A 13312-nucleotide genomic window follows, 5' to 3' on the forward strand; every position below is an offset into this window, starting at 1 on the left:
AACGAATAAACGAACGAATGAATGATCGAACGAACGACGAACGAACGAACGAACGGGCGAGTGAACAAATATAAATGATTGAAAGGAAACTCAAGCGATACGAATCGAGCGATTCGATACTGCTGTCTCCGGCGCTGGCGTTGTCGTTGTCGTCGCTACCTTTGCTTCAACACGATCAACGACGACATTCGCGTTCCCTCGCCATATACAGCTAACTCAAGACAACATTTTACTAATATCCGAAGAAAAATATCACCGTGTAGTAAAATATACACACAAGGGACTACGCGTCACGACAAGCTTTAAAAAAGCACCCCGTGTACGATGATATTCCGAGTTGATACGACGATACATATAAGGGGGGGGTGGAAAGAGAAACGCCACGGGAGTCGCCGTCGTCGCGTAGGCAGGGCGAACGGCCGCACGATACGATTCGACGCCAGTCTACTTCACCCCCACCCCTCTTTCTCTATACTAACGCCTTTACAAGAGTAACTCCCTCCTTCATCTATCTTTCTTTTACTGAAGTTTGAGATCGCGCGTATATTTTAGGCAGATCAGAGCGTATGCGAATGACTGATGTTATCGACGTGCACAGCACCAGAAGTGCTGAACAGTAGAGTGGGAACAGCGAATCTAGAGACAGAGAAGAAAGAGATAAAAACAAAGATATGCCGTGAACTGTCCTATAACCGTATAATTTTCATTTAGTGGCGCCACTATCACATGCCTTTCAAAATGGCTTCCACTTGCGACAACTCGTTGCGCATGACCAAGAGAACAATGATAAAATATTTTTTTTTATGTGCTATCGCGTATTTCAGTGTGAACATTGACTAACGTCATTGTCTAGATTTTGAACTCTACCAGATGCAATGCCAATTGGATGTAGGATCAACCAATCGTATGTATGATAGTAATCGATCATAAAGTAAACAAAATGATAGATCATTCATCGGATGTTTTTTCATAGGTTATCTTATTATTCATAGAGGGTTCTTATTTATAAAGGATTGGAAACAATTTATAGGATTAAAGTATTTAACTTATTACATTGTTCTTTCATTAAATGGTAACAATCAATGTTAAATTGTTTATATTATATCCATTTGATTTGTTCATTTTTGTTATTTTTGGTATTCTCTAGTTGCAATTGCATAGTGAATGCTGCATATGGTTTATGACACATTTGAGAATCTAATGGTGGATAGTAATGTCTATAACATATGTATGTTAAGCAAGATCCTATAAGTCCACCAGCCACAATATCTAAAATAATAAATAGTAAATATTTATTGTAATATTTCTTAGTATATAAATTTACCTTGCCAATGATGATGATAATCACAAGTACGACTTAATGCAATAATAAGAGCAATACAAATTGGAAGAATAAATGAACACAGCTTCCAAGATTGAGCTTTGCCTGTTAAGCTAAATGTGTGAAGTTTTCCTGCTAAATATAGTGCCACAAAGCCAAAGCTTGCGAACGCAACTAAAAATAGAATACATTGATATATGTAAACTTCTATGTAATTACATGCATATAAAAATATTAGATACATACACGAGGAATGTCCACTTGGGAATGATTTTTTTCCATCTCTAATAGTAATTGGATTTCCTGTACATTTAAATTCAGAATTCATTTGCCCATCTGGAAAACACCGCCAAAAGAAATCTGGCCTTGGTCGTCCTAACAGTAAAAAATAGATATATATTAAGATATCTATTCGAGATAAATATACTAATACACAAGTACTAAATCATAAAATAAATTAACTGTTAATAAAAATTTCTAATGCTTACCAACTATAAGCTTTATAATATCTGTAATTAAACCATTAAATCCCAAAGCTAACGTTACACATAACAAAGCTTGAGAAAAATCAATCTTATCCTTATTGATTATAAATGAAAATAATATCACAACAACTGGCATCAAGAATACAAGAGGCTGAAAAATTACAAAATATGTATCATTATATATTTCAATGTCATGTATGTACTAATTTAAGAAATAATAATTAGAAGAATACCCATAATACTGTAGTTGGAACATAGGAATCTGTTTGTGGATTTTTATATAACCATAATTCATCTTCATGTATTTTTCTAGTAAATGGCTCTGCTTGTTCCAATTTTCTATAATTTAAATAATAATAGAATTACTATATGTAAACAATAGTAAAAATATTATATTTAATTATATAATTTATTTGTATACAAAAAATTTTATCAATTTAAAAGTAACTCACAATATAATACTACTGCAAAGCATTTTATCAAAATACAATATATTATATCTATGCAAATTCGAAAAATATATTTATACAGTGTATAATTTTTTTAAACTAAATATATACTCACAGAAACAATAATGCCAGAATGATTCGTAACAAAACGTCAAAGCAAAATCTCGCTGAAAATTCTATGCCGAAAAGACGTACAATAAGCATCTTAACTACAAACTTTAATAGATTGTATCAATTATCTGTTTAACATCTTTCACGTATAAACCGTATAGATAACATAATATATAATAAATACAAATACTACCAGAATTTTAATACAAATAATACATTACGGTTAATAGTGCACACATTGTTGTGCTTTAAAGACTTAAAAACAAGAAATCGACACGCCATGATAAGTGTCAATCATGGCTGGTAACCTTAGTAAACGGATTGTGTACCAACTGTGTTAAAGTTATTTTATTACATATTCTTTTGCAACTGTAAATTACAAGAACGGCATTTTAATTGGTTGAATGGTTCGTGCAAAATATCATTTCTATTGGACGAATTATTATAATGTCAATTTTCTAATTGGCCTAAATAAAAAAATATTAATGACCGTATAGAAAATGATAATATACAGCAAATCTATAATAATTACTTTGATTTAACATAATAGAAATAAAGTATTAATGAAAAATTTAATTACTTTTCTAAATTATATTTCAATTCGTTCTAAATTGTAATAACATTTTAATGAAAATATATGTGAAAGAGAATGAGAATCTAAAAAGAACTATGTCTAGTCTTATATATGCAAATGCACATAAACGGATAGCCATTGTAACTGAGCTGATTTTTTCCTGTTCTTCAAAATCGAGGTCATAAATCTTTTACTTTTACTATGATAAAATATGTTGAATTGATTAAAAAATCTTCAGTTTATACATAACATCTCATAGAAGGAATGTTAATATATTGAACAATATATTTATTTTAGTAAGTATACATACCAATATAGCTTTTGACTCTAATCGTGTTTATGCGATGTCCAATATTATATATGATGATATATATTTTTGATTCAATATTTTCAATCTTTGATTAATTGTTTATTCTAATATTTATTATATTAGTCAAATGAAAGAGATATTAATTTTGTAGTAATCAAAATGTTCGCAGCCTGTATTATAATTGATATTTTTCTTTTGGATTTTAGATAAAGAAAAGAGAATCTAAACAAATTATTTATGTAAAAGAAAATTTGTCAAAGGAACTGTTTAAGATTATGAAGATCTCCTATATTCATATTCATATTATTTGTTTATGACATAGTAAAAATGTCATCTGGATTGCTTTCTTCTACTTCACTAGGTAGCTATGAGCTACCAAGTACGATAGGAGATACAGTGGAAGATAATTCTAATAAATTTACAACATATCTGCATCAACTTGCTGGTATCAATGAAATGGAGGTTGATGTGATACTTAAAGATCATTCTTATGCTCGTCCATGGAATTGGAAACCAGAAAATATTTATGTTAAACCAATAAAAAAATTATTTTTTCCAAAAATTAATTCAGTTATGTAAGTTAATATTTAATTAAATTAATATTTAATTGTCCAAGTAAAAAAAATTATTTCTTATTTAACTTGTAGACAAGATGAAGAGATTGATGTAGAGAAAACTGATGATGAGCAGCAAGTTCCACCTTTAGATTTAACAAGAACGCGACATGTTATGGATGAATTCCAGCGATTAGCAAATTTTGCAAGACCAGATGATAATGATGACTGGGAAGAAAAAATAGACAAGTCGATGTGGACATCTTTACAAAGTCGAATATTTACTAAAGTCATTAGAATATTGAACTCTGAGCGTCTTGCAAGATTAGCAAAGTCAAATGCTATAGTAGAGCCAATTTTTCGTCGTACATCAATAAATACTACAGCAAGACGATTTAGAGAAACTTTAGCATCAGCTGGTTGGGATTGGAGATTAACTCAATGGTTACATGGTTTATTATTTGATCATCTTTCTCAAGAGTACTTAGCTATTTATCTTGACATCTTACAAACATTGAGATTAAAAATTCCACAACTTGTGGATAAAATGATAACAGTACAACCAAATATTAATGCAAAAAATGGTTCAATAACATGGGAAACTCTAGGTTCTCTGTTAAAACGAACGTGGGATCCAATTGCTCCTACATTAAACAATAACAGGCTTGTAAATATACTATGATAATTATATCATATTACTTTAAGACATTCGCTGCGGATGGCGAAATTATTTACGTTGCTATGGTACGTGTGACGCCGTTTGGCGTTATCATCTATATCAAATGAATAAAAAAAAATATAAACTACACCTAGCGAAGGTATTTGATTTTGGAGACGCAGCGAATGTGTTAATCACGTAGAAAATATTTTATGATAATATACCAATATGTTTTATTACAGAAGAAACTCCCAGGAAATCCCATTTTAATAATAGCTCCATCCAGTATTGGGTCCAGTATTTCTTCTCGTCAACATAAATGGATTACACAGTTAGGAGCATTAGGAATGGTTGTTAATGTGCATACACATATAGGATTAGCAGCTAACAGAATGACGATGATGGTATGCATTGATCAACTAATTCAAGCTATGCGAGCTAAAATACAGGATATTAAAAGTGATTGTCCTGGCAGACCAATAATTCTTGTTGGTTTCAATACTGGAGCAGCTTTGGCTTGTCAGGTATAATTATTTTCTATATAAATTATTAACTTATCTGTAAAATAATTAAAATGTAAAGTAAGGTACTTATTTTGTCTACAAATTTATTTAATTTATAGGTGGCACAAATGGAACATGTAACTGCAGTAATTTGCCTTGGTTTTCCTTTTTCTACTGTCGAAGGAAAACGAGGTTCACCCGATGATACGTTACTAGATATTCGTTGCCCTGTTATGTTTATTATAGGACAAAATGCTTCTTTAGTAAGACCTGATGATTTAGAAGATCTTCGTGAAAAAATGTTAGTTGAAACAAGTTTGGTAGTGATTGGAACTGCAGATGATTATCTACGAATATCGACTGCTAAGAAAATATCAGAGGGTATTACACAAAGCATGGTAGATAGATGTATTTTAGAAGAAATAGGTGATTTTGTGGGAAGTATTCTTTTGCAGCCACATCCTTTACCTTTGAGATCTATATCAGTAACAAATTGTGAAAACAAAAACAACAAAAAGGAAAGTCGTAAAAGAAGAAATTCAACCAGTAGCTCTGTTGAGAGCGAACCAAATTCTCCTACTTTAAAAATATCTCGACCAAATACACCAGTTTCTACAGTATCTGTTGGATCTAGTACATCTTTAGCTCAAGTTACAAGAGCTGGATCTTTTAGTACACAACCAACTCTAGTCACAGTGACTGGTCAACATATTAATCAAAGTTCAACAATAAGACGTAAATCGCGAGTTATTAGTAATCCAAAAGCACAATTTGTAGAACATTTGATAACTTCTAGAGTACCTGCACAAGTAATAATAATTCTATAATAACATTTAATTTTGCCAAATTTTGCATACGTATAATTATACAATTTTGTCTTTTGTAGAAAATTACAAATTCAACAAGTGGTGGTATAACTTTAAACATTGGTTCTTTAGCAAGTCTAGCACCAATTGGACCAATACGTTTAGGTTCATCTGTTGATCAAACTAATACAGTTAAGACAATTAATACATCCAAATCTTCAATTGCATCAAATAAAATTCCTAAAATTATATCATCGAATATACCACTTCAGAATGTTCCTAAAATGAAAGCTATTGTTTCGACAAATAAAACTTTTTCAAAAGTAATATCAAGCAATTATAGGCACACTAATATCATCGATAAAAATGGTGATACAAAACTGATTAATGTTTTGACAACAGGAAATCAGTCAAGAATAAATCCTTTAAATGCTGCAGGTATAAAAATATATCTCTTTTCAAATCCATTTTCTCCATTTAATTCAGAGATTAAATTCATTAATAGTATAATAATTATACAAACGTATTTTGTTCAATAATTGGTCTTTATGCATAGGACATAGTAAATCTACGAATGGAGAAATAAACGGAGCATTGTCGACATTGTTACACAATGGAAAAAGTTCTACTGCAACAATAAATGGTTCTCCTTCTTCCCGTATATCTTTAAGTTCAAGTATATTGTTAACACCTAACATCTCTTCGACAACTAACACAGCAGCTACCACTTCAACTGTTACAAAAGGTAAAATATTATCTAATCAATTAATAAGAAATTTACAATGATCATAAAATTTATTTATTTTCCTATAGTATCAATTGATTAGTTAAATTAAAATATTGGAAGTTATTTTATTTATTATCTGAAAATGTGTTTTATTTTGTAATAAAGTTAATTATTCTATGATATTTTTAACAATATAATATAATTATTCTTTCTTGTCCTTTATTTCTTTTTTATTTCTTTTTTTTTTTTTTTTAGTACATTTGTGGTTTATAAAGGCAAATCTATTCCATTTATTATAAATTACTGTATAAATTTTAATGGTGTTACGTAGTATTTAGAAAATCTTTAAAAGTTTTTTTGAATTTATGAGGAAATAAATTGAAAATTTTGTTAACAAGAGAATTTTAATAATATATATTTGTTATATTTTTATCAAACTCTACAACAATATTATATAACATACACACATCAATATATAAGATATTATTGGTTTTAAATTGTAATTTCATTAGTAATTTTTCTTTAAAATATCATGCATTTGTACTTTTTTTCAGAGTGTAATTAACATGTGTACATAAAATCTCTGGGTATTCTTTGTAAAATATTATAATCTATTATGTAAGAAAAACTAAGGGGATTTTTTATCTATTAGCAAACCGTAAATACTTATACAAACATACTTTTGTATGTATTTATATTCTTTTATAATTGTAAAGTTATTTATGAAATTTTCATAAAATGCATTCAAAGAATTGCATTGTAAATATATGCTAATTTTTATTTTATGTTAAATAAATATTTTTTCACATAATTTGGATTTGTTTGATACCTGTCCCAATCCTCTACGATATACAAGATGAATAGAACAATTCATATCTTATTAATAATAAAATTTTAATTTATTAGTGCAAAAATGGAATAAGTCATTGTAAGTATGGATAACAATGAATGGCAATGTTCAAAATTCATACTACTTTATTTTATAAGTAAAATTAATTTTAATATATTAATAGTAAAATTTAAGTAAATAATGTATTGTACCATTTTATTTTTATATTATTTCAAAATATAATTCTCACGTTACGGTCGTGCCTAAAAAAGTGAAATCCTCTTAGTGTTTCTTTAATAATAAAATCACATAATTTACTGAAATCGTATGTGTGTGTGTCTATATATACATATATTTGAATGTTTTACAATATAATACCTAAAAGCTACGTCTGTATTTTATAGCAATGGAAAACAGAGAACCCTCCAATAGTTCTCAACATGTGGCACTTAATCCTACTCATATATGGGACATACCTAAGATCTCACAGTTATCATCACAAACAGTTTCTACGAACAAAGATTCTATAAGTACAATAGCTGGAAATACTACAGCAATTAATGAAAATATCCAAAGTACCAGAACTACATCTTCATCTGTAACAGTTCCATTCACTTTTCATAAAACTGGAAATAATGTAGCTATGTCTAACCAATTGAAATTGTCTCATAATGTTACAAAAACAATGCCAAAAATTACACTAAATACAAATAACTTACAAAGAATCCAGAAAGGAAGATCACAAACAGCACTAAAGAAAAATATTGTTAATGATATAGATGATGATTTGGGAAATATATTAGACATACCAATAATATTTGCAAAAGATGATGATAGTTTAAATAATGTTGAGAAAGTATACACATCTCAAGCTGCAGATTCTAAAGAAAAATATGTACCAAAATTTAGTAATACTACAAAAGTTGTTCTTATAAGTAACAAGCACGACAAACTTCAACATACTTCTAATAAATTTGTAACTCCTACGACACAAACTATTATATGTCCCAATGTTCCTGTGCAAAATATGAACCACGTAATATTACAAACGCAATCACAAAGTTCAGTAATAAAGACAAAAAGTAGACTTGGATTACCTGCACAGAGCCGTTCGAATCAACCTACTATTAAGTACACTAAAATTATTTTAGCAAAAAGAAATAATACACAATCTTCTCAAGTTGATAAAAATGAACAAGTTCTACTGTCGAAAACTTCTCAGAGATTAAATAAACCAAAAGTATGTATTTTTGAAAAAAATGATCATAAATATGCTCCACCTCAAATAAAATATCAAGAAAATAGTTCTAATGATGTAATTGAAATTGAAGATGCAATAAAAACAAATATTATAGAGAGGAAATACGTTACAATACCTGAAATCGATCTCACATCTCCGACTAAATGCAATGAAAGAGAAACTTCGAATGAACGTGAAGTAAAATTTGAAAATAAAGAACATACCGAACATGCTACATTTAATAGCATTACAGGACTGGAAACATAAGGTACCTTAGTATATCTTCATATTGTTATGTACTTTAAGAAGATTATTGCTGTCTTTAAAGTATGTTAATAAAACAAATGCCTGCCTCAAAAAAATGCTAATAAGAGATATACATTTCAGTGGATATTGAATAAATAAATAAGAATATATATATAGTTTAACTAATTACTATTGCATTAAAAAATTCATTCATTTTTTACTTGTAAATATGTACACTGAACAGACTAAAACAGACATTACAGCAAATTTTGCGTGATTATTTTTATGCTAGTTATATTAAAAGAATGTGATATATCTTATTGTTTAAAGCAAAAATATTAATGCTATACACATGCAATTATATTGAACAAACATGCAGTTAATATTTAAAAAAGACAAAAAAGATGTATACTTGAAATCGATATCAAAGCTTTTACTGCAGTGATAGAAAAGATTATCATTATAAATAATTTAATTTTTTCTATTTATATATTGACTGATATATCAAAGTTTAAATATATATTATTTGTTTGAATATCAATTTTTATTGTGTTCTTGTATACAAAGTAGAATTATTTTCTTCTCAAAGAATATTTTTGATCTTAGAATTATTTACAATGTAGATTATAAAATGTACAAACTAATAGGCTTCACCGTAAAGTAATTATACTATTTCCACTGGTGATATTTAAAAAACACAAAACTATTTTCTTAGAAATTCCATAATAAATATCTTTCACAATTATTTATTAACTTATAAAAATAATTTTTTATCATCATTTATGTGTTATTTTATTTCATACAACATTTATGTATAGTTCTTGACTTATAAAGTTTTTCAACGCACTTATATATTATCTCAAAGTTACTATGAACCATTATTTTATCTAGTCTTATTATAATTATGGTTATGCAAAGTTGTTTCCTGTGACGTTTATACAATATATTATTGTATTTGTATACAACTTAACATATTGTACACATTTATACTGAAAATTGAATCAATGTCATACAAATTATTATGTGTTCTTATATATCTCTACATTCTTATGTTTTTTTGTTTCTTATATTCAATATGAAATAATTTAAGTTAAAGATCTGTTCATTATAATTATATATTTTCATCGTTTTTTTATATGTAGTATATTTAATAAAATTCAGGTGTGTGTTTTATGACTTGGTTTTATTAAAATATAATAATATTAAATAAATTATTTTGTGTAAAATAAAGTAAGTGTTATAAAATTTATTAATAAATATATACACATCATAAATTTATAAAAATGTTTTGTGTAGTCATATATTGAAAATTTGTACAATGTATTGCATGGATACACAAATTAAAAATCATATAATGTAATAAACATTCATCATATTTCACTATAACTTCTTCATAGTAAATGATAATGCAGATAAAAAATATATCTTTAATAATCATTACCAAGCAAAATATCACCATTTTCAGAAGTAAACATGATATGAACTTTTTTACTTAATTCAGGACCAACTCGTCTGGTTGTTGAAAGGGGTCTTACTGCTCTTCTAATCTACAAATATAATAAATATTATTATATTGTATATATAATTATTTTCATCATGATCTATATTATGACTTAAAATATTTTATATTTTTTAATTCCAATCAGAATTTTTTATTACTTACAGGAAGATCTTTTAATAATTTGCTACCATCTGTAGATGTACAATTCATATAAGCCTAAAATACAATATTAAATATTACAAATATAGTTAATATATATCCATTATATATTGTAATAAAAGAATCATACCTCAACTAACTGCGCTGGACTTTTATATACAGAACAAATAGCTTCTGCAATTTCCAGGCTACTCAAATTAAATTGACAAAGTTGTTGTTGCCATAATCTTTTCAATCCATTTCCATCTTTATCAACCCGTACTGTGTCTCTATTATCTCCTGCTATGTACCAATTATATTCTTTGTCAAAATGTTGTTTCTTTTCTAATTTATATGGTATTTCTGCAATAGCTTTAGTATATTGATAAATCATTAATGCTAAGTCTGCTGCATTTTCAATAAGTCTATTATTACACTTATTAATTATTTGAATTTCAGCAAGACACATTTCTAGTTGTTGTTTTGAAATTTCTGGAGATTCCCTATATACTTTAAAGTCTTCAATCTTATTACATGACTTACTCCCTGAACCCTTATTGTTTTTTAATTTATTCTTTTTCTTATAATATAGAAAATATCCTTGAATACCAAAAATAACTAAGGTCATATTATAATCTGGCAATAAAGTCCTTATATAAGAAATACTTGTACAAAAACTATCCTCCGTTAATTTTTCTACTACCTCATTCCAATTCCAAATAACAATTATATGTTTCTCAGTTTGTTTAAAAGTTTTCGTGTATATTTTATTATTTTCATTTATGCTATCTTTTTCTATACTTCTCTCCCAAGTTATACTCTTAGGAATTAAATGTGAGATAAAATTATATGATACATTTGTATCATTTAATGTTACTAGAATTTCTGGATAAAAGTTATATTCTTCTATACGTTTATCCAAAATAACTTTCATAAATTTTATACATTCACCTGGTTTAATATTTTTTAATTTTTTAGCTGTTATTGCTTTTAATGCTTTTTCTTTTATTAAATTATCTTGTCTTTTACGACGTTCTTCTTTTAATTTATATTTACTCTTTTTTATTGGTTCTTTAAACAATTGTTGATTCGTGCAAATATTTTCTTCATATCGATCAGATTCAAAAGAATCAGACATATCATGCGTAAAAGATCTCTTTCTAGAAAGCGTACTTGTACACATTTCATTATTAGTTTCAACATTTGAAATAACATTCAATGATTTAGAATTATCATTTATGGTGCATTGTCTTTGACATGGTTTGTTTGTATTAGTAATATTATTTTTATTAGTAATATAATCAAACTGAACTTCAGGAAAATCAAAATCATCAGATGAAGAATCCTGTTGAGAATTTCCTATTTCTGGATTAATTTGATTAATTATTGATGAATCAGATTCATTGGAATCACTTAATACGATTACTTCTGACATTTTTATTTCTTTTAAAATTGTGTAATTTTTAAATGCATCAAGATTTTATAAAAATTTTTTCATTACAGTTAAAATTCTTTATCCGTTTTCATAATTGTATAGAAATGACAGTTTTAAAGCATTTTTCCACCAATACATAACTATAAATATAAATGTATAATCGAATATTGTTTCTTATTATAAGTCACATATATATATGATTTATAATATTATTAAGTTATTTGTTAGTATTATACTTATTTAAAAATTAAAGTTATTTATTTTCATACACATGACACTACACGATACTTTTTGTTTTACTAACCTCAATTCAGCACTTTTATCGTTAATTATACTACATGCTAATGTATCTTGTTATATTCTACTTTTTTCTTTTTTCTTCCTTTTATATTTATATTTTCTAGTTACCGAGAAATGATAAATATAACATTTCATATAATAAAAAATGAATTTTCCTCAAATAAAGTGAATTCATCCTGTGAAAGTTCATGCAAACATTGCATATAATAAACGTTGGTAAAATGCACGCAAATTGAATTAAAAAATATGAATTTACAAAATGTTTTATTAGTACTTACAATATTTTTTAATTACTTTAATATCCATGTATTATTATTTTTAATAATTTGAAACAATGAACTTATTTAAAAAAAAAAAAAAAGAATTTTTTTTATTGAAATCTAGGTTAATTCTAGCAAAACATTTTTACCTTTACGGTCAGATGTTGATATATTCCTGGCATAAGCAAATTATCTATATTGTACTGTACATATTCTTCTGAACAAAACATGACTCTCAGATCCTTAATCGATAGGATTAGGATTTTCAGATAATAATTGATCATCCGTTAGCCTTTTTAAATAAAAATAATTTTAACCAATGCATATCCTTTACCAGGGAACAACAGAGATGACCTTATATTAAGAAGTTTTAATTCTTGTATTATATCGTTCTATAATTGAATTTTTATTATTAATATATATTTTTCTTTGAACATTTTGCAAATAGTTATTTTGAAATGGCATATAGAAAAGTTGATAATGAATTTGAGAATCTTTAAAGTAATAATGATGAATTTTATTTGGTATAATATAAGGTTTATAATAATAATAGTAATTCTAATAGTAGTTCTGATAATGGTAGTAATATAGTTTATAAAAGAAAACTATAATCGAAGAGTATATATATTACTGACGTAATAGAAACTACTGTCTGATATTAAATTATAACAGAAGATATAAATTATCAAAAAATAAATTTCTCTACAGGATCCAAAAATATCATATATAAATTTCTACAAATACAGATCAATTACTTGGACATATTGTAAAAGAATGAATATATATGTCAAGGTAAAAATTACAAAGAAAAATTTGTCAAAATGTGTTCTATCTGGAAAAAAGGGGTGATCATTATTAAATATTT

General features: G+C 26.9%; 3 protein-coding genes across 5 annotated transcripts; 1 reads left to right on the forward strand and 2 right to left on the reverse strand.

Moving 5' to 3' along the window:
• Positions 1-126: 126 nt before the first annotated feature.
• Positions 127-9443, forward strand: Rcd1 (Reduction in Cnn dots 1). Of its 2 annotated transcripts, none has more exons than XM_035873542.2 (8): positions 127-904; positions 3457-3825; positions 3898-4471; positions 4705-4986; positions 5085-5774; positions 5852-6209; positions 6328-6516; positions 7732-9443. In XM_035873542.2, the coding sequence occupies exons 2-8, from the start codon at positions 3578-3580 to the stop codon at positions 8832-8834; spliced, it is 3444 nt and encodes a 1147-aa protein (XP_035729435.2). In that variant the 5' UTR covers positions 127-904; positions 3457-3577; the 3' UTR covers positions 8835-9443. The 2 variants fall into 2 exon arrangements, with proteins under 2 accessions (XP_035729435.2, XP_035729434.2); XM_035873541.2 differs by lacking the exon at positions 127-904 and adding an exon at positions 2881-3236.
• On the reverse strand, positions 956-2680 carry LOC118444848 (phospholipid phosphatase 5). Its single transcript, XM_035873546.2, has 6 exons — positions 2371-2680; positions 2040-2145; positions 1810-1957; positions 1568-1696; positions 1325-1495; positions 956-1269 (listed from the first exon to the last, which is right to left on the reverse strand). Exons 1-6 carry the CDS (start codon positions 2457-2459, stop codon positions 1100-1102), a joined length of 813 nt encoding a protein of 270 aa, XP_035729439.1. The 5' UTR covers positions 2460-2680; the 3' UTR covers positions 956-1099.
• A 661-nt stretch (positions 9444-10104) lies between the features above and the next one.
• On the reverse strand, positions 10105-12861 carry mms4 (Methyl methanesulfonate sensitivity 4). Of its 2 annotated transcripts, none has more exons than XM_035873745.2 (5): positions 12597-12861; positions 12192-12363; positions 10604-12027; positions 10477-10530; positions 10105-10360 (listed from the first exon to the last, which is right to left on the reverse strand). In XM_035873745.2, the coding sequence occupies exons 3-5, from the start codon at positions 11885-11887 to the stop codon at positions 10241-10243; spliced, it is 1458 nt and encodes a 485-aa protein (XP_035729638.1). In that variant the 5' UTR covers positions 11888-12027; positions 12192-12363; positions 12597-12861; the 3' UTR covers positions 10105-10240. The 2 variants fall into 2 exon arrangements, with proteins under 2 accessions (XP_035729638.1, XP_035729637.1); XM_035873744.2 differs by having other exon boundaries at positions 12466-12601.
• Between the last annotated feature and the right edge of the window lie 451 nt (positions 12862-13312).

The sequence above is a fragment of the Vespa mandarinia genome, chromosome 1 (assembly GCF_050613455.1).
Source record: "Vespa mandarinia isolate Hongniang chromosome 1, ASM5061345v1, whole genome shotgun sequence".
Classification (NCBI taxonomy): domain Eukaryota; kingdom Metazoa; phylum Arthropoda; class Insecta; order Hymenoptera; family Vespidae; genus Vespa; species Vespa mandarinia.

What these genes read in the sequence shown, in the direction of transcription:
- Rcd1 (XM_035873542.2), top strand. Translation starts at nt 3,578, where the DNA reads ATGTCATCTGGATTGCTTTCTTCTACTTCACTAGGTAGCTATGAGCTA. An exon ending in CCAAAAATTAATTCAGTTAT is followed by an intron (nt 3,826 to 3,897) that starts GTAAGTTAATAT and finishes TTTAACTTGTAG; the next exon opens with ACAAGATGAAGAGATTGATG. An exon ending in GAGCAGCTTTGGCTTGTCAG is followed by an intron (nt 4,987 to 5,084) that starts GTATAATTATTT and finishes TTTAATTTATAG; the next exon opens with GTGGCACAAATGGAACATGT.
- LOC118444848 (XM_035873546.2), bottom strand. Translation starts at nt 2,459, where the DNA reads ATGCTTATTGTACGTCTTTTCGGCATAGAATTTTCAGCGAGATTTTGC. An exon ending in TTCCAACTACAGTATTATGG is followed by an intron (nt 1,958 to 2,039) that starts GTATTCTTCTAA and finishes GTAATTTTTCAG; the next exon opens with CCTCTTGTATTCTTGATGCC. An exon ending in TATTATAAAGCTTATAGTTG is followed by an intron (nt 1,697 to 1,809) that starts GTAAGCATTAGA and finishes TTTTACTGTTAG; the next exon opens with GACGACCAAGGCCAGATTTC.
- mms4 (XM_035873745.2), bottom strand. Translation starts at nt 11,887, where the DNA reads ATGTCAGAAGTAATCGTATTAAGTGATTCCAATGAATCTGATTCATCA. An exon ending in GTCCAGCGCAGTTAGTTGAG is followed by an intron (nt 10,531 to 10,603) that starts GTATGATTCTTT and finishes ATTGTATTTTAG; the next exon opens with GCTTATATGAATTGTACATC. An exon ending in AATTATTAAAAGATCTTCCT is followed by an intron (nt 10,361 to 10,476) that starts GTAAGTAATAAA and finishes TTATATTTGTAG; the next exon opens with ATTAGAAGAGCAGTAAGACC.